The sequence below is a fragment of the Neodiprion lecontei genome, chromosome 4 (genome assembly GCF_021901455.1).
Source record: "Neodiprion lecontei isolate iyNeoLeco1 chromosome 4, iyNeoLeco1.1, whole genome shotgun sequence".
Taxonomy (NCBI): Eukaryota; Metazoa; Arthropoda; class Insecta; order Hymenoptera; family Diprionidae; genus Neodiprion; species Neodiprion lecontei.
Genome location: NC_060263.1, coordinates 14,866,694 through 14,885,530, shown reverse-complemented (window position 1 = coordinate 14,885,530; position 18,837 = coordinate 14,866,694). Strand labels below are relative to the sequence as shown.

General features: G+C 38.6%; 5 protein-coding genes across 7 annotated transcripts; 2 read left to right on the top strand and 3 right to left on the bottom strand.

Moving 5' to 3' along the window:
• Positions 1 to 63: 63 nt before the first annotated feature.
• LOC107221392 (inactive peptidyl-prolyl cis-trans isomerase FKBP6) lies at positions 64 to 2,523 on the bottom strand. Its single transcript, XM_015660369.2, has 6 exons — positions 2,382 to 2,523; positions 1,994 to 2,255; positions 1,459 to 1,919; positions 1,187 to 1,375; positions 964 to 1,075; positions 64 to 829 (listed from the first exon to the last, which is right to left on the bottom strand). The coding sequence occupies exons 1-6, from the start codon at positions 2,423 to 2,425 to the stop codon at positions 524 to 526; spliced, it is 1,374 nt and encodes a 457-aa protein (XP_015515855.1). The 5' UTR covers positions 2,426 to 2,523; the 3' UTR covers positions 64 to 523.
• Positions 2,524 to 2,986: 463 nt separating this feature from the next.
• On the top strand, positions 2,987 to 3,830 carry LOC107221376 (NAD-dependent protein deacylase). Its single transcript, XM_015660341.2, has 3 exons — positions 2,987 to 3,229; positions 3,333 to 3,557; positions 3,692 to 3,830. The coding sequence occupies exons 1-2, from the start codon at positions 2,999 to 3,001 to the stop codon at positions 3,549 to 3,551; spliced, it is 450 nt and encodes a 149-aa protein (XP_015515827.1). The 5' UTR covers positions 2,987 to 2,998; the 3' UTR covers positions 3,552 to 3,557; positions 3,692 to 3,830.
• A 368-nt stretch (positions 3,831 to 4,198) lies between these two features.
• On the bottom strand, positions 4,199 to 8,048 carry LOC107221391 (fanconi-associated nuclease 1). 3 transcript variants are annotated; one of them, XM_046737169.1, is made up of 8 exons: positions 7,985 to 8,048; positions 6,822 to 7,796; positions 6,311 to 6,716; positions 6,100 to 6,237; positions 5,577 to 6,014; positions 5,066 to 5,477; positions 4,861 to 4,983; positions 4,199 to 4,719 (listed from the first exon to the last, which is right to left on the bottom strand). In XM_046737169.1, the coding sequence occupies exons 2-8, from the start codon at positions 7,753 to 7,755 to the stop codon at positions 4,474 to 4,476; spliced, it is 2,697 nt and encodes an 898-aa protein (XP_046593125.1). In that variant the 5' UTR covers positions 7,756 to 7,796; positions 7,985 to 8,048; the 3' UTR covers positions 4,199 to 4,473. The 3 variants fall into 3 exon arrangements, with proteins under 3 accessions (XP_046593125.1, XP_046593126.1, XP_046593124.1); XM_046737170.1 differs by having other exon boundaries at positions 4,199 to 4,340; positions 4,608 to 4,719; positions 6,822 to 8,015; XM_046737168.1 differs by having other exon boundaries at positions 7,888 to 8,014.
• A 112-nt stretch (positions 8,049 to 8,160) lies between these two features.
• Positions 8,161 to 16,061, top strand: LOC107221375 (protein MMS22-like). The gene is made up of 19 exons (XM_015660340.2): positions 8,161 to 8,600; positions 8,674 to 8,808; positions 8,912 to 9,065; positions 9,867 to 10,103; positions 10,221 to 10,346; positions 10,439 to 10,648; positions 10,790 to 11,037; positions 11,188 to 11,279; positions 11,356 to 11,531; positions 11,645 to 11,800; positions 11,889 to 12,138; positions 12,196 to 12,430; positions 13,703 to 13,799; positions 13,875 to 14,069; positions 14,167 to 14,340; positions 14,434 to 14,787; positions 14,894 to 15,096; positions 15,160 to 15,348; positions 15,459 to 16,061. Exons 1-19 carry the CDS (start codon positions 8,386 to 8,388, stop codon positions 15,529 to 15,531), a joined length of 3,519 nt encoding a protein of 1,172 aa, XP_015515826.1. The 5' UTR covers positions 8,161 to 8,385; the 3' UTR covers positions 15,532 to 16,061.
• On the bottom strand, positions 16,031 to 18,791 carry LOC107221407 (high mobility group protein 20A). Its single transcript, XM_015660389.2, has 7 exons — positions 18,118 to 18,791; positions 17,814 to 17,994; positions 17,533 to 17,647; positions 17,247 to 17,411; positions 17,101 to 17,182; positions 16,804 to 17,019; positions 16,031 to 16,703 (listed from the first exon to the last, which is right to left on the bottom strand). The coding sequence occupies exons 1-7, from the start codon at positions 18,200 to 18,202 to the stop codon at positions 16,567 to 16,569; spliced, it is 981 nt and encodes a 326-aa protein (XP_015515875.1). The 5' UTR covers positions 18,203 to 18,791; the 3' UTR covers positions 16,031 to 16,566.
• Positions 18,792 to 18,837: the final 46 nt, after the last annotated feature.

Genomic DNA, 18,837 nt, shown 5'->3' with positions numbered 1-18,837 from the left:
TTTTCACAATAATCTGTCTATACCAAAATTTTGACTGTGTGTTTAAAGCGAAGACTGCCGAGATATGAATAGCTTTCCTTTATTTATTGATTCATTCATATTTTTCATACATAAAATAACATCTCTTATAATAATGAACGATCAATAGAATAACAAAAAGTGAAGTAACAGATAATTAATTTACCCAATCGCAGAGTGAAGGCATCAGCAAAATAATACGTAAACACGACTATTTTCACTTGTTTCATTTTTGGCCTTTGAATAAAGCAAAGCGATTATCAAATATCAATTTTGCACGTGTATTTTTCACATTGCAGGATGACGCATGTGAAGTTTTAAACAAAACTTTCTGGCTTGCTGAGTCTACTCTATGATCAAACTTAAATCCTAGTAAGAATGCTGAATAAGGATGTCAGACGGTTGGGACATTGGAAGAAGTTTTCACACCAAACACCGTGGACTATATTCTTAAAATTAAAATATTGTACTCTAATTGAATTGGCGATGTAATGAAAATAAGTCTTTAGGCTCGTCTGGCAGGTTCGTAACTTGGTTTAGAAATGTAATAATTAGTATGGCCGAATCGTTCGTGGGACGTGAAAAACAAGCCCATAGTAGCTGCCTGCTGTTTGAAGCAGTCCAATTCGCGATCATTCAACCCAGCGGGCAAAGGCTGCCGCATTACATCCGGATTATTTTTCAACTCTTCACAAAGTTCACGAGCACATTTAACATGCTCGTCCATTTCCTTGTCATTTGACTTAACCTGCAGCCATTTTGAGAACAGTTTCTTTTGCTTACTTTTGTATGCCATTATACGTTCGTTGAGCTGAAAGGAAATCAAATTCTGAGCTTGTAAGACAACAAATAACAAGTTTTATATATTATTTCTTCCAGATGGAATTAGATCTGCAAACAAATAGTGCTTAATTTGGTAAATGATGAATCAAAATGCTCAATTACCTGTTTGATTTCTTTCACAATCCTTTGATTGTTAGGGTCGATCATTCGAGATTTGTGGAATTCCTCCATCGCTCTATCGTATTCGCCCATAGTCATCAGCGCCTTTCCATGCCTGAAAGCAAAGTGAGTTCCTGGAGTAAGTAACGAATCGAAAATTGTTTCTGCAAGGTTTACAAATTTGATAATTAGTGTTCCATCTTCAGAATGAAAAGAAATGACTTACGTAAAAAAGGCTTTTGCGTTTGGCACAGGTACATCTCTACAAACGGTACAAGCTTTACGAGGTTCACCGAGTTTGTTGTAACAGATGCCCAAATTGACATAGGCCTTGGTCAATGCTTTCTGTTGCTTAGTTTGTTCTTCCTCATTCTCCAGTGCAATACTCTCCAAAATCTTAACGACCTTCAGGTACCTAAAATTTTCATCTGTTTGATTAGTGACAAGAAATAAATACGCAGAGGCATGAGATAATCTGGGTAAAAATCAATAACGAACCCTCTGGCAGCCTGTTTTGTTCTATTTCTATTGAAATCATCATTTGCAGTAGCATGAACAGCCATTGCCTTAGGAAAGGCTTTTTCCATAGACTTTCTCTCCTCCTGGTCCAAGTTGTCGTAAGTATCCGCAGCTGCATTGTCAACGAAGTCGCTCAGGTAAACAGCGAACATGACTTCCTCGTTGGGAGGAATTCTGGGAGGACATCCCATGGGTCCAAAGGCATAATCAGGATGGATGATGAAGTGAGAAATCTCGTGCTTCTTCATAGTCTGAATCCCAATTTCCAGTCCCGGTAGCAGCACTCCCTTGTTCAGTCGCACCCTCTCTGATGTCTGGCGCAAGTAAGACGAATCGAACGGTTCATCTTGATACTCAAAGTAGCCCATGTACTGGACATACACCATGGCATCCATTGGAACAACTTCCCCGACTCCGACTTGCTTCACAGACTTGAAAATCTGCCGCACAATGGATGATGATAAAAAAGTGAAAAATGAAATTTGTTTCAGGTGTGAGAAGGTCGAGGAGTTACCTTTCCTTCGCCCGTTACATCGGTCATGTTAACTTTGAGATCCTCAAAGCTTGTGTTGCATGGAACAATCTTAATTGAATCAGCCTGATTTTCACCATCGTTTTCAGGATTGGCGCTGTCCTCGTTGTCGTCGATATTCAAATATTTCATCATCTCTTCATTGCTGATGTTGCGGTTATTGAAGCCGTACACCTGGTCGTCTTCGTCATCATCGATATCGTCGCCAGCCTCCAGAACCAGATTAGGTTTGCGCATTAACTCGCTACAAAGGAAAATATAGAAATGTAGGTCAAACTCTCAACAGAACAGGAAATATTCCAGAAACAATTTCATGAATAATTTTCAAACTATCGAAATACAGTACGCGTTAATTATTCACTATATTTACCCAAGCGTGAATCCTCGCTGGCTTTTGAACTCTGTATTCGGCATCTTCAAAGTTTTTCGTTAAACGTAACACGACGCGCTGTTCACTATACTCAAGTTTTAACGTGATAGGGTTGATATGAATTACAAGGATCCTATTTTCAGTTTATTGTTACCGCTCGTTACCACTAACTGGAGAAACTTAACGTCGACCAACGTCGACTGACGCCGTACGCGTTGCGGTCATAGGTTACGTTGACTGAGGATCACGAAGTATATTCGAATTCGCACCGCGAGCAAAATGGAAACTTTTTTCCAGCGCTCTTTTGTTATTGTCAGGTTGTATGGGGCGACGTCGAGCGGATTGTTGTGGATCAAAATGTGAAACTTTTCCTGCGAGGTCAATGGCGGTCACTAAAGATGCATAATGCTAAGATGTAATATTTATATTTCAGTAACCATGAATCAAACGATCGCACGAGAACAGTACTTAGTACTTACATTTTATCGGTAGCCACAAGCCTCCTTGGGTAGACAGTTGTTGTTGAGCTTTGGCGAAATTTGTCGTGTGCACTGCAGTGACAGCTTAAATCCTAACCAATAAACCCAACCCTAATTAAACAATTGAAAAAAGTCTAAATGAATTCCTTTCGAAAGGCGTTGAAGGACGCCAAAAATGTATTAATTTTAACTGGAGCTGGAGTGTCGGCTGAATCCGGTGTCCCAACGTTTCGAGGTTCCGGCGGCTTGTGGAGGAATTATCAAGCCCAAAATCTTGCTACGCCGCAGGCTTTTTCAGCCAATCCATCTCTAGTTTGGGAATTCTATCATTACAGGCGAGAACTGGTCCTGAAAGTTGAGCCGAATCAGGTAATTTAAGGTCCCGATGATCAATAAAAAAATAAATAATGCCTTTGTTATGCTTCTATTCTTTGAACGTGACATGACTAGAATTTGTATTCCAATTTGATAGGCACACAAGGCAATAGCGGAGTTTGAACAGCGAATGAGAAATCACGGTAATATTGTAACGATATTAACGCAGAATATCGATGGGCTTCATCAGCGTGCCGGTTCGGCCAATGTCATCGAGCTCCACGGTTCTCTTTACAAAACAAGATGTACAAAGTGCAAGGAAGTTGTTGAGGATAGAAGCAGTCCAATCTGTCCAGCCCTTGAGGGAAAGGGGTAATGAAAAGTAACTGTAAAATCTCCTATCACAGTATCAATTTTACGATATTGCATGGGGAAAAATAAACCATATTGCATTTCTTCGCCTTCCAAGACTTCTTTCTCTCTTTCTTTTCTAATAGTTTATTGAACTTTCCACAGAGCTCCTGATCGTACTGCAAAATCGCTGCCTATTCCTGTCGATGAACTGCCAAGATGTAAAAAATCCATGTGCAAGGGTTTGCTCAGACCACATATTATATGGTTTGGCGAAAACTTGGATAGAAGCGTGCTCCAAAGAGCTGGTGAATGTGATAAAATGACAACAATTTATGTTATTAATTATATTAAACAGTCTGATAAATTCTCTACATCACAATGTTTGTACATAAAAATATGATGCTACTCTCAATATTGGGAACTCTAGCACTCGGATACATTATCTGGTGGCGATATTTAACATCTGAGTGAGTAGATCAAGAATGTCATGAAAGTGTCGTATTACATTTTAAAATTACAAAAACAATATCTATGTTTATAAAAATACACTTGTCTACATTTCTTTATGTACAGCGTGACCTACTCAATCTGTTGCATATTTTTACCGCTAGATGCAATTTCTTAATCCACGTCCCTGCCAGAGATCCCAATAATTATTTTTGTAAAATATTTCCAGGTGAGGCCGTAGAAAACTGTGACATTTGCCTCGTCATTGGCACCTCATCCGTCGTCTACCCCGCTGCCATGTTTGCTCCTCAAGTAGCTGACCGTGGAGTCGTCGTTGCTGAATTCAACGTAGAAAGTACTCCAGCTACAAATCAATTTCAGTAAGCATCTTTTTGACGTGTCGAGAGACCAGAAAGTTGGAGAATAATTCATGATGTTAAAACGTGCCCTTGATTAATTACTTATTTGCTAATTTGTTGATTTCTAGGTATCATTTCTCAGGTCCGTGTGCAACTACGATACCACAAGCCCTGGCTTTGTGAACAATGCAGGAAAATGAAGTCTATCAAATTATGGTTGTGATAATGATTAACTACAGTGATGCGACATGAATAATAATTAAATAGCTTACTTTTAATTTCACAAAGCTCGATGTCAGCACCAAGATCTTTCAGGTATCGCATCCACAAAGTTTGTTTAGGAGATAATGTGTCCCCAGGTCCTTTGACCTCTACGATCTTGTACTGTAATAAAAACGTTGTTTTAGTTACTAACTACCACTGCCTTATCGCTTTAAACTGTGATATGGTATTTACACGGGCAGTTTCATCAATTTCAAATTATATTCTTATTAAATTAAGAATTGCAAATGCTAATTCTGTTACCCTTTTTCCCACGGGATCCCAGATCACTAAGTCGGGGAAACCCGCTTTCCACACACTGAAGTTAGACCCCATTCTCTTACAGATCCCTGCCACTATAACAGGCCCCATGCATCGCACTAGATCCTGCAATAATAAAGCGAATTGAAAATTATTAACAGTACGTAAATCTGAAACGCGTTTTCTAAACGACATTTTGATTATTTACAACGAACTGCTCATTGGAAACAGCTAGAGGCTTAGGCATGATCGATTCGTAGAGACTCCGGGTCTCTAAGGAAGTTTCAATCAAACTGCATAGCTGCTCCTCGCTCAGAATTTTGATGAATTCAATCTTTCTATCAATTTCTTCTTTTCTGTTGGTGTAGAACTCCGAGGTGTATAAATCCAGAGGAGCTCTTTGGTACATGCTCAGATAAGTGCCACGAATCGACAAAGTGTAAAGTTCTTCCCACATCAGGAGCGCAAACAATGTTACGGGAAATGAACCCTCGCAATGCCACTTGTGAATGTATCCCAATTCCTTATAATAACACACAGCTCGTTGCTCGACTCCCATGTAACCTTTGTCTCCATCCTCCAAATCCATTTTCCATGTTGTTTTCCGTCCTGTTTTATTCCTGGAAAACCGTAAAAGACGCAAAAATCAGGATTTGTGGAAATATGGAGATAAATTTAGACTGATAGTCGCAAAAGAATTTATCTCGTCTGAATCTTACCCCTGCATCACTTTGCCATGTATAGAGACCTTGCGAGGCTCTCTGAGTATGTCCGGATTGATAAGACCTTTCAAATCTGACTGCACATCTCGATTTATGCCGTTTTTTCTCTTCGCCAACATAGAAGCTCTCTTTGTAAGAACGTGCTTTCCGATTTCTGTGACAGTCGCATGAGTCAATCCCTTTATAATTATACGAGCAGCATCATTCAGATTTTTGTTATACTTTGTCTCTATCAATGCCAGTTCATCGTACCATTCACCTTTTCTGCTCTGGCAATAGGTTTCCTGGTTTATAAGGTCATTTAGCATTTTAACCGCTTCTGGTATGTAAGAGCTTTCTTTCTTGAATATTTCTAAACAAGATGTTACTATTTTCATGCATACATATTTCTCGCTGAATTTCTGAACATGACGAGGCACTCCGGTGTCTGTTTGACTGCAAAATAATTGTTAAATGAAATAAAATATGGCTGAAGTAGTATTTCAAGCTATTAGGTAAAACTATTTTGTTTCCTCGTCACCTGATGGGATTCTGTTGCAAAAGAAACATCAACCGCGAATGAGCGTCTCTTCCAATCCTTCTAAATGTGTCCCAATTTCTTGGGTCACCTCTGGGCAGCTCAAGAACAAGCTTCCACTTTTGTTTCCAGTCAACGTACCTACAGCATAGAATTGAATTAAGTTCCTCCGTATATATCAAAGAAAAATCCAGGTGCGTAAATTTTAACCTACCGCACAAGGTGATCTCTATTTTGGAAGACAGGAACCTTATGAACCTGCACTTCCGGGTATCTCAAACTACCATCTTTAATCATTGTGAGTTGAAGAAATGTGCTGGAAAGAGTTGCAGTTATTTCTTGCGCAGGTATGAAGAGCGTGATGATACGTTCTACGAGGTTTATCATCTCCTGCAGCAGGCAAGTGCAAGGTCCCAATGCATTTAGAACCCTTCTCCTTAGCACCGTAGCTGGACTTTCTCTTCCAGGAAATAAGGATTGCGTAGAACTAGTCCTCAGAATTTTTTCAATCGCTGATTCCTTAGTTTTCTGTCGAGGTATGTTCGACTGCCGGGCCACATCGTGAACTTCGCTTGCCGACAGTATCGTTAGAAGATTTTCAAGGGGGACGTCATTGGTATCTGAAAAGATTGAATAATTTGGCGAACCTCCAAATTTCTTCACGTCTGCTACGAGTTATTAGCTTAACAGTAGACAAATTCCACAATAGCCAGATAGCCATTTACCGGAAGTGAAGAAGTTGTTTTCTTCCAATTCGTCGAACAGCGGATTAAGGTCTTCCGCAATTTCTGGATACTTAATAGAGGTGCGTCTCTTCCAAACGTGCGTCCTCAGAAGCATCCTTACAAAAAGTGCTTGTGATTGCTGGCTCATTGTGAGCATATCAAATATTCGATCAAGTTCATCGTCATCGAAATACCCACAGTTGATAGAGTTTGCAAAAACATCAACAATAATATTAAACATATGCTCAGCATGCTTGTCATTTGGTATATTCACCCTGTCGATACGATAAGTAGATGTTGTATCATCTATCTCAATATAGCCTCTTTCAGGTGGTTCAGAATCATTATTGCGATACACTTCTGAAAGAAAAAAATTATTCTTCGGCAAGACCCCAGTTCTAGCAAGGTTCAGAATCTCTACAACCTCGGATACTTTGCTAGTATCAATCGCCTCGTCGTATATCAATTTTCTAGGGCTTCGATGTTTCAGTCTCCTTATAACTGTGCTGACCGGTGTGTTCTGGGATTTTTTCCGTGGCGACATGCTGCTGCTTCTTCTCGAGCCGGATAAGGCTCTCTTCTGGGACACATTGTTCTTAGTCGGCGTAGAGGCGGAGCTGGAATTGAATGATTCCTGGTACGAGAGAGGCTTCGGGTCGCTAACCAAGTGCCTGATACTCAGCAAGGCTTCGTCTTCACTGTCGACCCGATCAACCAACGACGCTGTCGACAACAGGTCGCCACGATTCTCAGACAGAGAAGCCATGGTCGGTTGTTGCTTAGGATAGTTGATTCGATCCTGTTCAAGAGAATTTTCCTTCTGCTTCAGAGCCTCTCGAGGCGTCTTGATGACGATTGGAGAATTCTTGTCGGTTTGTTGTCGCCCAGCACTAACCACCTTATAATATTGGTACATGGAAGTTTGTTGAGACATGTTCGACAGCCGAATTGATGTTGTCTTTTCACTCGTCGTGACTGAAAATATTCAACTTTTTTACTAGCTGCTCTCATTCATAAGAGGTATAAATACTTATCAACTTGTTTTAACATAAATCACGGAATTTACAAAGCTGTTTATAAGTTTATTGAAGTTATCCGCTGCAACTTTTTATAATTAATCTTCGTTTTCATATGTAAATCTTTCATATTTAGTACAACCGCACCTCTTCGCCATCCAGTGATGATTAACGAGTGTCAGCACTGTCAGCATACATGCCACATGTTCCCGCGATCCTTGACCAATTGGAGCACCAGAAAGGGCCAAGTGGCCAATCAGGAACGTCGACCAGAATCAGTGATTAATTTTCCGCCAAAATGAGAATCGCTGCTTGTCTTTTGTTGCCACTTGCAACAGCTGATTGACATGTGTCAATTGACTCAATTCAACTCGGCACTGTAAATGGGGAAAAGAGAATTTTTCTTCTTTTACTTCCTTTTCGAGTATGCTAAATAAGAATTAACAACGTGAATAGTGGCGAACAAATTTGTCCCCTCGGAAAATCATAACGGCCGATTTTTTTTTCAATCCTAACCTTCGAACTCATCCACATGGTACTTAGGTTAGATGGAGCTGCGAGGAACGTTCGATTGTAGTGGGAAAGTGAATTCTAATGACTGGCAGCTGAACAAGTCAAGCTTATTTCTTCAACAAGAAATTAACAGCATGGTTTTCAACTCACAGGAAAGCCCTTCCTTTTTCGGGCACGTCGTTCTTTTTGGCAGCGTTATGCCGAGCTCCATTGCCGCTCTAAATCTCAAACACCTCACTACTTCCATAGAGTAAGACAATGCAACATCCAAATCTATTTCTTGTTTCAATTTGCATTTTCTTGAATTTTTTTCACTTCTACAGAATGAAGCTCAAGCTGCTCAGTCGCTGTAAGAAGAGCGAGACTCTAACAGCACGTAAAGAAAACCAGCCAGACTTCTTTTTGGCAAGAAAAAACGTCTGTGAAGCCCTGGTTTACATACGATCGTACTTTTATAGGTGAGGCTAATTTTTCTCTCCACGTTGAGACTTGTAACGAACTGGAAAAATTAGGAGAAAAATAAATCGCTATTAATTTTCCATATTTGTTTTTTCTATCCAGCATCAAATGGAACTCAGCCTTGATTAAAAATGTCGAAAATCTGATTGGAGAAGATTTTGCTGAATTGTTACTCGTGCTCAAAAAGTACATCAGAGAACTGAGAAACATTAATGACTCCATATTTCACTATGCAGGGTCCAATCTTGCTGTTGAGGTAAAGTCCCCAAAGTTTTCAAACCTCGTTTTTTTTCACTGCACATTGAGTTTTTTGTATTTATGTATTTATTTGTTTCTTATATTTATACAGACATACTCCCTTTAAACAAAATTTACAAAAACTTAGGTAGCAAAATACAGAAATGTAGAATAATAAGATTACAGATATTCAAAACAGGCAACCATAGCATTTTGTTTTAAAGCGGTAGTTAGGTGTGTTCTTCAGATCAATTCACGTGTTATTCCTATTAGCTAAAATGCTAAATCGCGCCGAGACGGACTTAGCCAAGTATGTGTTAGAGCAGACTGGCACCTGAAAAATGATGTCGTTTCTCTTAGCTGATGTCCGTGAGACGTGAAAGTAAAACATCTTGAAGATAGGAGGAGAATCGATTAAGTCGTTGAAAACTTTATATAAAAATAGTAGGTCTTGTTAGTTTTTCTAGTAGGACAAGCTGGGGATATTTAAATGTTTGCCAATCTCAGAGTATTCGTAATCTAAGAGTCTCACGGGATGATTAGTTTTATACGATACGTGTCTGAGGAATTCTACTGCACCACCTCCAGCTGGTAAACATTACCTTTACTAAGGGGGTGCCAGATGGAAGAAGCATAGTATAGGATGGGACAAACTAACGAGAAGTATAGCATCTTCAGGGTAGATGAGGACTTAAAAGTCCTTGGAGGAACGCATAACAAACCCAAGGACTCTGGAGGCCTTGTTGATAACGTAGTTAATGTGTTCATTAAAAGTTAACTTTGAGGCAAACAAAACCCACAGGTATTAAAAAATTTTCAGCACGTCCTGCCACAGTTTCATATGTATCATGTGCACCTCGAGCTAAGATGGTTTTGGCTGACGCTGATGGATGCCAAGGAGTACCCTGAGAATTCTTCCACACTCAATAATCTCATGAACTACAATACAAATTCCTTAGGCAGCATTAACATTCCCTATCACAATCCAGATCTGGAGGAGGCAATCACCATCGTCGTGGATGACCTTATTTACGTTGCTACAAAATTATTTACAAGGGTAAGACGCGGTTTCATCACTTGATAAGTTATCCTTGTTGTCTTAGAAAATTTTAAATGTCGCTTCCGTTTGCCATTTGGTTTAACTTTCAGTATTGAAAAAATTTTACTCCCCCAGATTTCCTTGGAATCAAAAAATCATAACCTCAAGATCAAGACACCGTACAGCTGCACCTGTACACGAGAATTATGGCTAATGCTTCAAATATTTATCGATGACTTGGCAGTGAAGAGAGGATCAAAGGTAAAGCGTCATTAATAGCACTTGTGAAGCTTGTCTATCACAATAAACTCTATTGTATCTTACACAATTATGCGGTTTAATGAAAATTTCAGACCTTTTGGGACTATGTAAACATTGGTCTTGATATGAGATTAGGTCCCGCAACAGCAGCAATCACATCTGTATCATGGAACAGTGTCCCGGAGGAGCATTTCTTAGAGTGTAAAAATCCCGAGATGTTTTCCATCTGGTTGATATACCACTTGACTCTACTCTATGGATATAATTTGGAAGGAGTTTATACCGGAATAGCTTCGACAAGGGTATGAAGAATCATCAGTGTTCCTTTATTCAACTTGAGGCGAGATCCTGTTCTGCAAATTTTTCCACCTGATAAACAACCACCTACTCTCTATGAAAACTAGAATTTTTGATTTCATTTTTTGTCAATTACGTTTGCTCAGATTAATCCAAACCATGTACAAGTAGAGAAAATTTTGAAAATCTACTTGAACAAAGGTGGCAAGGCTGGTGAACGAGTCGAAATCGATGAAGAGCTCCAAGAAATGATACCCTTATTAAGTGTACTGACTTGCGAATGGTGGCAGCCGCGTGTTCAGATCATTTCTCTGCTCTGGGATTGTTTTCATCGGCGATTGGATCAGCCATTTCTCCTGCAAGCCACAGGACCATGGTTCGTTTCCGTAGACAAGTGAGTTACCGTTGTTTCTCATTCTAAGTCAGTATTTCATTTTTCGATTTCGTAAACAGCGCTAGTTAATCATTTAATTTGCTACATGCAGTTACGTTCTAAAGTACCTTTGCAGTATAATTCGACTAAGCAATAGTTGCTTCTTCGCAGAAAATTGCCCAGGGATATCCTGAAACAAGTTAAGCAGAGATTAGACAATAACACGTGCACATCGTCTTATGGAATGTTTCTTCGATTGCTAGGTAAAAAATTAAACAACTTACCTGACGTATTCTACAAGGATTAATCCTAATATTCTACATCTCCCTCTACTCTTAGGTATATTTTTGCGGAAAACACAAGTCGAGGTCGATCCCAAGTATTGGAATCAGATAAAAGGCAGAATATATTCTAAATTCACAAAAAGTAAGGTGGAAGAATTTTCTGTCGTTGGACTCTACAATTTTATTTCACTGTTCGTTACTCTTGCACTGACGACAAATATTTCGCAAGTTGTAAGTACTTTTTAATCCATCTTTCAACGGCAATATATTCAGGGAGAAAACAGAATTTTAAATCTTTTAACATGGTCTATTATTATTTTCTTACTTTCAATCTACCTCCACAGTGTACTATGATGCTGGATCTTTTGCCTTCGGTACTTGCTGAAAACAGAGATCAACAAAGTCGAATTATAGCATGGAAGGGGGAGCTCGTGGTTTTCCTCCTGTTCGCCGAGCAGAAGATAAGCTTTGAAAAGATCTGTGAAAGATTTTTAAAAGAGGTATAGTGAAGGGACAATAAGAGATATTTGGCTTCTTTAATTCAAAAGTTCACCCACCAAACTCGTGTTTGACATTTTATATCTTCAGGTAGACGTGATCAGCTGTCGCAAGGATGAAACCTCGCGCTCAATGCTATCTGCGTACGTAGATGTGTTGGACGAAATTTTAACATCTAGTGAAGAAATGGAACTTTCCGAACACTTATTCATCGGTGGATGGATAGACAGATACTTTCTGGAGTGCCCTAGAGCCAAAGTCAAGACGTTGATCACGGTGCTTATCAACGTCTTTAACAAATGTATTGAGCTGAGGAGTTTGAGCGACGAAACGATATCAGGTGCGTTTACAAGCAATTAGAGTTGATTCGATTTCACCTCATATTTTTCCATCGCAGCGCGAAATGGAATCCGACCAATGTTAGATGCCCTTTGGAAGCATGTAGCAAGTAGAGTTAGAACATTGGTATTCGACATGCAAATATATGGCGACGATTACCACATTCTGTCGGAACTTGCGATGAGATTTACTTTGGAAGCATTGAAAGAACCGGAGACAGCTGCTCGATATCAACACAAATTTGTTTCGCTATTCAAACACTTTGTTTCCTCGCCCATGATCAAAGATGTTAGGTGAGAAAAAAATCAAAAATCTATGGTCTGGCGGGATTTTTGCTCCGCTGGGTCAAATCATTTCTTAGTGATAGGGTTCAGTATGTGAAGGTTTTTAATCGTGTTTCTTTAGCTATTAAGGTTACTTCTGGTGTAGGTCAAGGTACACACCTTGGTCCTTTGTTTTTCCTAATCTATATCGACGATATTAGCCTGGTTCTATAATCTGTTAAGTTCTCATATTTCACTGACGATGGCAAAATACTTAAGGCTGTTACAAATCTCTATGACAGGATGCTCGTACAGAATGACCTAGACTGCCTGTTCTGTTGGTTCAGTCTTTACGGTTTAGTTTCCAGTATCGAAAAGTGCTTCTGTCTTAATTTTGGTAAGCATCTGCAGACTACTGACTTAAGATATTACGTACTTAATAAATCGCCTTTAAAGTAGGTAAATGAAGCAAAGGACTTGGGGGTCTATTTTGACAGCAAAACGACATTTGATAAACATTTCGACTATGTCGTTTCCAAATCTCGTAGGAAGATCAATTTTGACAATCGTTTATTTTCATCACTTAAGAATGCTGCTACTTTTCGTTCACTTTATTATTCGTACATTTTTCCCTGTCTGACTTGTTGTTCTGTTATCTGGAGACCTTGGACCTTCACTGCTGCCCATAATCTTGAAAATTTCAATAATTTTTTTTTTTACGGTTTGTGGCCTATAGAATTGGGAAGCCCATACATACTTTTTCGTGACCACGACTACAGCACTGTTGCATTTACCCTGGGTATTCCTACGTTGTCTTCTGCTGTGTGCAGATTTTATGTGGTGTTTGCCTTTAAAGTCTTGCGTAATATCATTGATTGTAGTGAACTACTTTGTGAATTCTGTTTCTTTGTTTCAGCTCGACCTTTGCGGCATAACAATTTTTTATTCTACTCTAATTATACTCATGACTCTGGCTCGCTTATTTTCAAGCTTTCATCACTCTGCACCGAAAATGCTGAGTGGCTTGACATATATAACTGCACATTACATTTCGTCTCTCGTTAATCACGCAAACCGTTTTCGTATAATTAGTGACTCTAATACACTATTTCTTTACTTATTACTTATTTTTTCTTCCCATGTACCACCATGTAAATTAATTTTTTTTAAATTTTGTTATCATTCTACTTTGTGAAAGAGTTTTAACCCCTGAAGACATAAATAAATAAATATATAAATAAATGGAGTAAATTCTATCTTCACCAGCTTTAAAATACTGTCACAAAAAATCAATGTTTGCAGAATTATAAGATCATACTTGGCCCTGATTCTGCAAGATGAAGATGCCGTTTGCGAGCTAAGGAAAGAAGTTAAGAACTTCGATACAATCATCATACAGGTTGGGACTATTTAATCGATGATGGATATTTTGTACGTCGACAATAAATCATCTTCAAGTCTCATTTTTCTATAGGCATGGATAAAGTGCTGCATTATGAAACCAGACATCGAAAATACAGAGTTAAAGAATCTAACTCTTTACCTGATCGAGACGGACGAGATGGCTCAGGTATTTCAATCAACCTCTGAGCTAATTGCTGCTACAGATAGTAAAGAGCCAATTATTCTGTTCATCAAAACGATCATGAAGCGACATCAAAGTTTGCAGGTATTGTGGATCGAAACAAAGCTTTTAAACTAGCCAAAAAATGAAAATGAACAAATGCTCATTGATAAAACTCTACATTACATATTCCATTTGAAAGACAGAACAGGAGCGTTTATGGATTGCCGGGAAGTGCAGAGAATACTTTGCCCAAATAGACAAATGGGCGTCACAACTGATCACGGAAGAAACCAAGGAGTCTGATTTAACATACTGGATTTACCGATGCATCGGAACTCTAATATTCTATTGCGGGCCAATTTTGTACGTCAAGGTGCGTTGTGTTAACAATTGTTCATGTCTTTTATTCAAATTTATCTATTGAAACCAATGATTTCGTTTTTTTTTTCACATTCTTCCGCCACAGACTCAGCCAAATAACATGCTTGTAACTTTGATCAAAAAGTTCGTGTTGCCACCGGATAAACCTCCGTACGTCATGAATATTGGAAAGAGGATTTTCTCGTGGATAATTTTAGGAATTGGAAACTTGAATGTCAGAGGTGACCTCAGCCTTCAGTCGCTGATAAAAAATCTGTTCGAAGCTTATTTACCGCTGCTGATTACCGACACGTTTAAAACTGGGAGTTACAAAATTTCCGAAAAACTGTTGAACATTTTTCACGACAATAATGCCGAGTATTTAAGACTGATTTTGGACAAACTCTCCGTCAATTTCATAGTTTGTCGAGATGTTGTGACACATGAACACTGTTATTTGGTGAGTGAAATCATCTGTAAAAAATTATGTCTTTGTGACTGTGTAGAATAATCTCAATTATCAGAGTTATCGATAAATGGTTCATCGTTAAATTAACATTGCACAGGTGATGTTACTCTTCAGGAATTTAATAAATGGTGGAAGGTCTTACGGACCTCATATCATTGATACGATAATATCAGTTTGTCTTCCTCATGTAATCACGTGTTACATGAAAGTTCGCGATTTTCACGCACATAGGCAGCAAACAATCGATCTAATTTCCGATCTTGCGTCAAATCCATACTACAGAGAAAATCCAAAAAAAAGGTAATCCGTATGATGATTCATATTTTTTATTCAGTGAATTATTCATTTCAATTGTATTTCCAGAGAGGAAATCAAACTAATCATCATGAACACAGTGCAAAAGTACATGACAACATCTTCAAATATTTTTTTCGAATTCATCGCCTCGGTTTGTGATTTAATTCCAGAAGTCACACTGTTTATTTATTCGAGAATTGAAAGCACAATCGTTGAATTAGAGGCCAACCGATATCCACACGTCTCAAATCTGAGGTAAAACAAGTGGCTGTTTAGAACGTTTTTAAAGCTTGTAGTATCTAGTAGGAACTGAATTTCCTTCATTCCTGATTTTATCTATACATATATATTTTTTTTTTTTGCAGGTTTTTTTTAAACAGGGTAAAAGCACGGACAAAACCGATGGTGGAAGATTTTGATTTGATTAAGAATAAATGAGCAATAATTTTATTGGTCATAGTAACATTATTGATAATTGTCCAATAGTAGTGACGTTGTAAATAAGATTATCCAATGTGAAACATATACCTTCATAATTAATTGTGAGCGAATATAGTATGCAAGAGATTGATTATTGATTACCAGTGATGATGAAATTAAATCTCAGTTACTATGAAGTCGTTTTATTGTTATTTTTATAATAATTATTATTAATCCTACCAATATTAATGATTTGCACATTTAATTAACAATGATTAAGCCCAAAATCATACTCAAGACTCTGTAAATCTCTGGCAGTTTACATTCCATAATAACTCTCAGAGTAAAACCTTTTCGTGCCAATTTATGAAAACCAAAATGGAATAATACAATCATTCGAAGTAAGATTAAATAAAATCTATAGCCATTTTGATAATCAGCTTCGTGTAATTACTGCAGTTAAAAATAATACGACACTTAATCCTCAAGGGAAACAAGTAATTGAACCAAAATGAGCTGCGTAGCTGAAAGTTTAATTAAATTGAAGACAAAAAAAACAAAATATAAATACTAGTAATAATTGAATGTTTCAGAGATAACTTTTTCTTCTCCCTCACTTCTACATAACTCAAGTAATTAAATTACACTTTACACGTACGTTTAAGAGCTAATCTAAAGCTATCGATTCAAATACATGATCATTGCGAACTTTCGCAGTGCTATATACAACATAGGGCGTTTACTCACACTTCTTTTATAAAGTGGTCGAACGTCCTTCTCATGATTTAGATTTATTTTCACCCAGTATCTCTGTGTCTCGTTACCACAGTGGTTACATGACTCGATTCTTTTACTCAGAAGTTCCGTTTCTTCCAACTCAACAAGGAATAGGAAGATTTTTATCATTTTTACCAAACTGATAGAGTTCAACTTGGTTCAGTTCCATCAATAAACTCATTTTCGATGGGAATGACGCGAGCGATGATGTTTCAAGGTCGTTATAGAGTTTGTAGTAATTGGGATCGTTGCTGTTGTCGTTACAGGGGGTGACCGTCATCCAATCAACTCCAGGCGTGATACCGCGGCACGAACGGTATTTCGCAGTCCAGGATCTACGTTACTGCTAAGTAGAGATTCTAGTCTCTCGACATATCCGTCGATATTCTGCAAGGTAGCGCCGTCGTGAGTGCCTAACAATGGGGAAAATAGATAAGGTTACAGTACAGGAGTATTAGGTTCTGAAAGCGGTGCCACAATGGTTTGTATAATCTTTTTTTAGGATCAAACTACCTTGTAAAGGTATAGTAGCAAAGCTCCCTGCTAATTGGGATCGTAGTGAGTCGAGATGACGCTGAAGCGATTGATTAGTCGCACGCTGCTGGCTTGTTTCGGACTCTAATCTATTGACAGCAGCGTGCAAACTGTCTACATGGCGCTGAAGGACTGCGTTTTGAGCCTCATAATCGGAGGTGGCTTTTCGTAGCTGGCGCAACTCAGCTTCGCAAGCTGAGGGAAAATAATTGATATGAGGATTGTCTTGTATTAGGATAATGCAATAAATATATGCTGAAATGTTCGAGATATTACCTTTGTTATGATCCAAAAATTCTTCTGTAAAAATTGGAATATCAAATCCAGAGAAATCGTGATCCTTCTCTTGCTGTACTTCCTAAAAAAGAATATTAAGTCATTTCAAAAAGACTGAATTAACGACAGTACTGCATGATACGTACATTTTGTTCCAAGGTTGGTTCCGTTCCGTTTCTCTCTTTTTTATTCTCACTGAGCTTCTCGTTGTTCTGTTTTTCACTAAACAAACGATATGCTTCAGTTTGCTTGTAGTCAGTGATCTCCCGGTTGTAACGTTCCTTGTCCTGCTCAGCAGCATCTAGATATTGCTATAACAACCACAGAATGAATGTTCAAAAAAAATGATCTTCCTCAGAGTCTGGAAGCTGCAGAAATTAGCTGTAAAATAATGTTGTCAACAAGGTTCAACTTTTGGTTCTCAAAACTCACCTGTTTCTGATCTACCGGTAGTGAACTCCACTCCGCAGCTAGCATCTTAGTAATCTCGGGAAACGGTATGGAAGGATTCTCAGTCCTCACCTTTTCTCGCCGATCGTTCAAGAATCTGAAGGATACAGAAAGAATTTGGCACCATTCAAAAATAAGTAAAAGCATCTTTCGACTGAACTTTGCCAGCAGATTGTTTGAGTGGTTATTGCGTAGTAACCAGAAGAAATGTGTCCGACTTTCTAAAGACAACTGAGTAGGCAGCGCAAGTCAAAGATTCTCACCGAAAATATCCAGTCAGTGGCTGTTTGGGTGCCGTTGCATCACGAGGAGCCTTTTTCCGTTTTTTACCCCTACTAACGGAAGCTGTACCGCTACTGGCGACGACGGCAGTTTGGCCTTTTTTTTGGTCGCTATCTACACCAGAGTCAGGAACTTTGTCTTCTACAGTTCCAGGTGATTTGTCTGTGAAGAAGGAGGATAAAAAATCATGAACAATGTGAAGTCAGATGTTGGTAGTACGGAAATTCAATATTCACAGGTGGCTGGTATTTTTCAAAGCGCTGTGTTATTACAGATGGTACTCACTGTTCTCAGCTTCTCCATTGAGGGCAGGTTGCGCTGACCCTCCATTTAGTTCGACCATTTCGTTGGTAACAGCAGTTTCACTCATTCTTCGATATTCTCAAGCTAATTAATAATCATAGACGCATATCGGATTGAAGATGGATCGAAACATGTCGAGATCCAGGTGACGAACAATGCGTTTTTTGAATTCAAAGAAAAGAAACTGCCAACAAGATCGTTGAGTAATTGAGAATTTTTCAATCACTCACTCTCAGAGATATTTGTTTACAAAAATCCGCCTGCTCTTCCTCTTTGCATACAATCCCTAAAAACAGCTCGACAAAAACCAGACTTCGAAAACTGACACTTCGCAAGCCTTGCAATCTCGGCTCTATTATTTCCATAAATAACGCGCAATGCTGTTATTATTTAATGCTCGTCAAAAAGAACTCGAAATGACGCTTCTTTGAGGTTATGATTTCAATTTTTTTTACGTCTCAGCCACGAACCTTGGCAAGAAGGACTGTTGACCAAACGCATGACGTAAAAACGGTTGAATTGAATGGAAAAAAGAGCGCCCCCTAATCCACGGCTGGTAAATGAATGCCTCGTTTGAATGTCGTTTGTTCGATTTTATTTGTTATGATCTTCACTCCTTCAGTAACGCCTTCAGTCGACGTGATTAAATTTAGATTTGTTTTAAATAACATTCACGAAATGAAATCCTGTGCACACATAGTG

Bases quoted from the DNA above. Each gene is read 5' to 3' on its own strand.
- LOC107221375 (XM_015660340.2), top strand. From the start codon at position 8,386: ATGGAGCTGCGAGGAACGTTCGATTGTAGTGGGAAAGTGAATTCTAAT. The intron at 11,280-11,355 runs GTAAAAAATTAA...CTCTACTCTTAG, and splicing joins AATGTTTCTTCGATTGCTAG to GTATATTTTTGCGGAAAACA. The intron at 13,800-13,874 runs GTTGGGACTATT...ATTTTTCTATAG, and splicing joins TCGATACAATCATCATACAG to GCATGGATAAAGTGCTGCAT.
- LOC107221407 (XM_015660389.2), bottom strand. From the start codon at position 18,202: ATGAGTGAAACTGCTGTTACCAACGAAATGGTCGAACTAAATGGAGGG. The intron at 17,995-18,117 runs GTGAGTACCATC...CCTTCTTCACAG, and splicing joins CAATGGAGAAGCTGAGAACA to ACAAATCACCTGGAACTGTA. The intron at 17,648-17,813 runs GTGAGAATCTTT...TGTATCCTTCAG, and splicing joins CCACTGACTGGATATTTTCG to ATTCTTGAACGATCGGCGAG.
- LOC107221376 (XM_015660341.2), top strand. From the start codon at position 2,999: ATGAATTCCTTTCGAAAGGCGTTGAAGGACGCCAAAAATGTATTAATT. The intron at 3,230-3,332 runs GTAATTTAAGGT...CCAATTTGATAG, and splicing joins TGAAAGTTGAGCCGAATCAG to GCACACAAGGCAATAGCGGA.
- LOC107221391 (XM_046737169.1), bottom strand. From the start codon at position 7,755: ATGTCTCAACAAACTTCCATGTACCAATATTATAAGGTGGTTAGTGCT. The intron at 6,238-6,310 runs GTAGGTTAAAAT...TCTATGCTGTAG, and splicing joins AATAGAGATCACCTTGTGCG to GTACGTTGACTGGAAACAAA. The intron at 4,984-5,065 runs GTAAATAATCAA...TTATTATTGCAG, and splicing joins TTTCCAATGAGCAGTTCGTT to GATCTAGTGCGATGCATGGG.
- LOC107221392 (XM_015660369.2), bottom strand. From the start codon at position 2,425: ATGCCGAATACAGAGTTCAAAAGCCAGCGAGGATTCACGCTTGG. The intron at 1,920-1,993 runs GTAACTCCTCGA...ATTGTGCGGCAG, and splicing joins ATGTAACGGGCGAAGGAAAG to ATTTTCAAGTCTGTGAAGCA. The intron at 830-963 runs GTAATTGAGCAT...ATTTCCTTTCAG, and splicing joins TTGTGAAAGAAATCAAACAG to CTCAACGAACGTATAATGGC.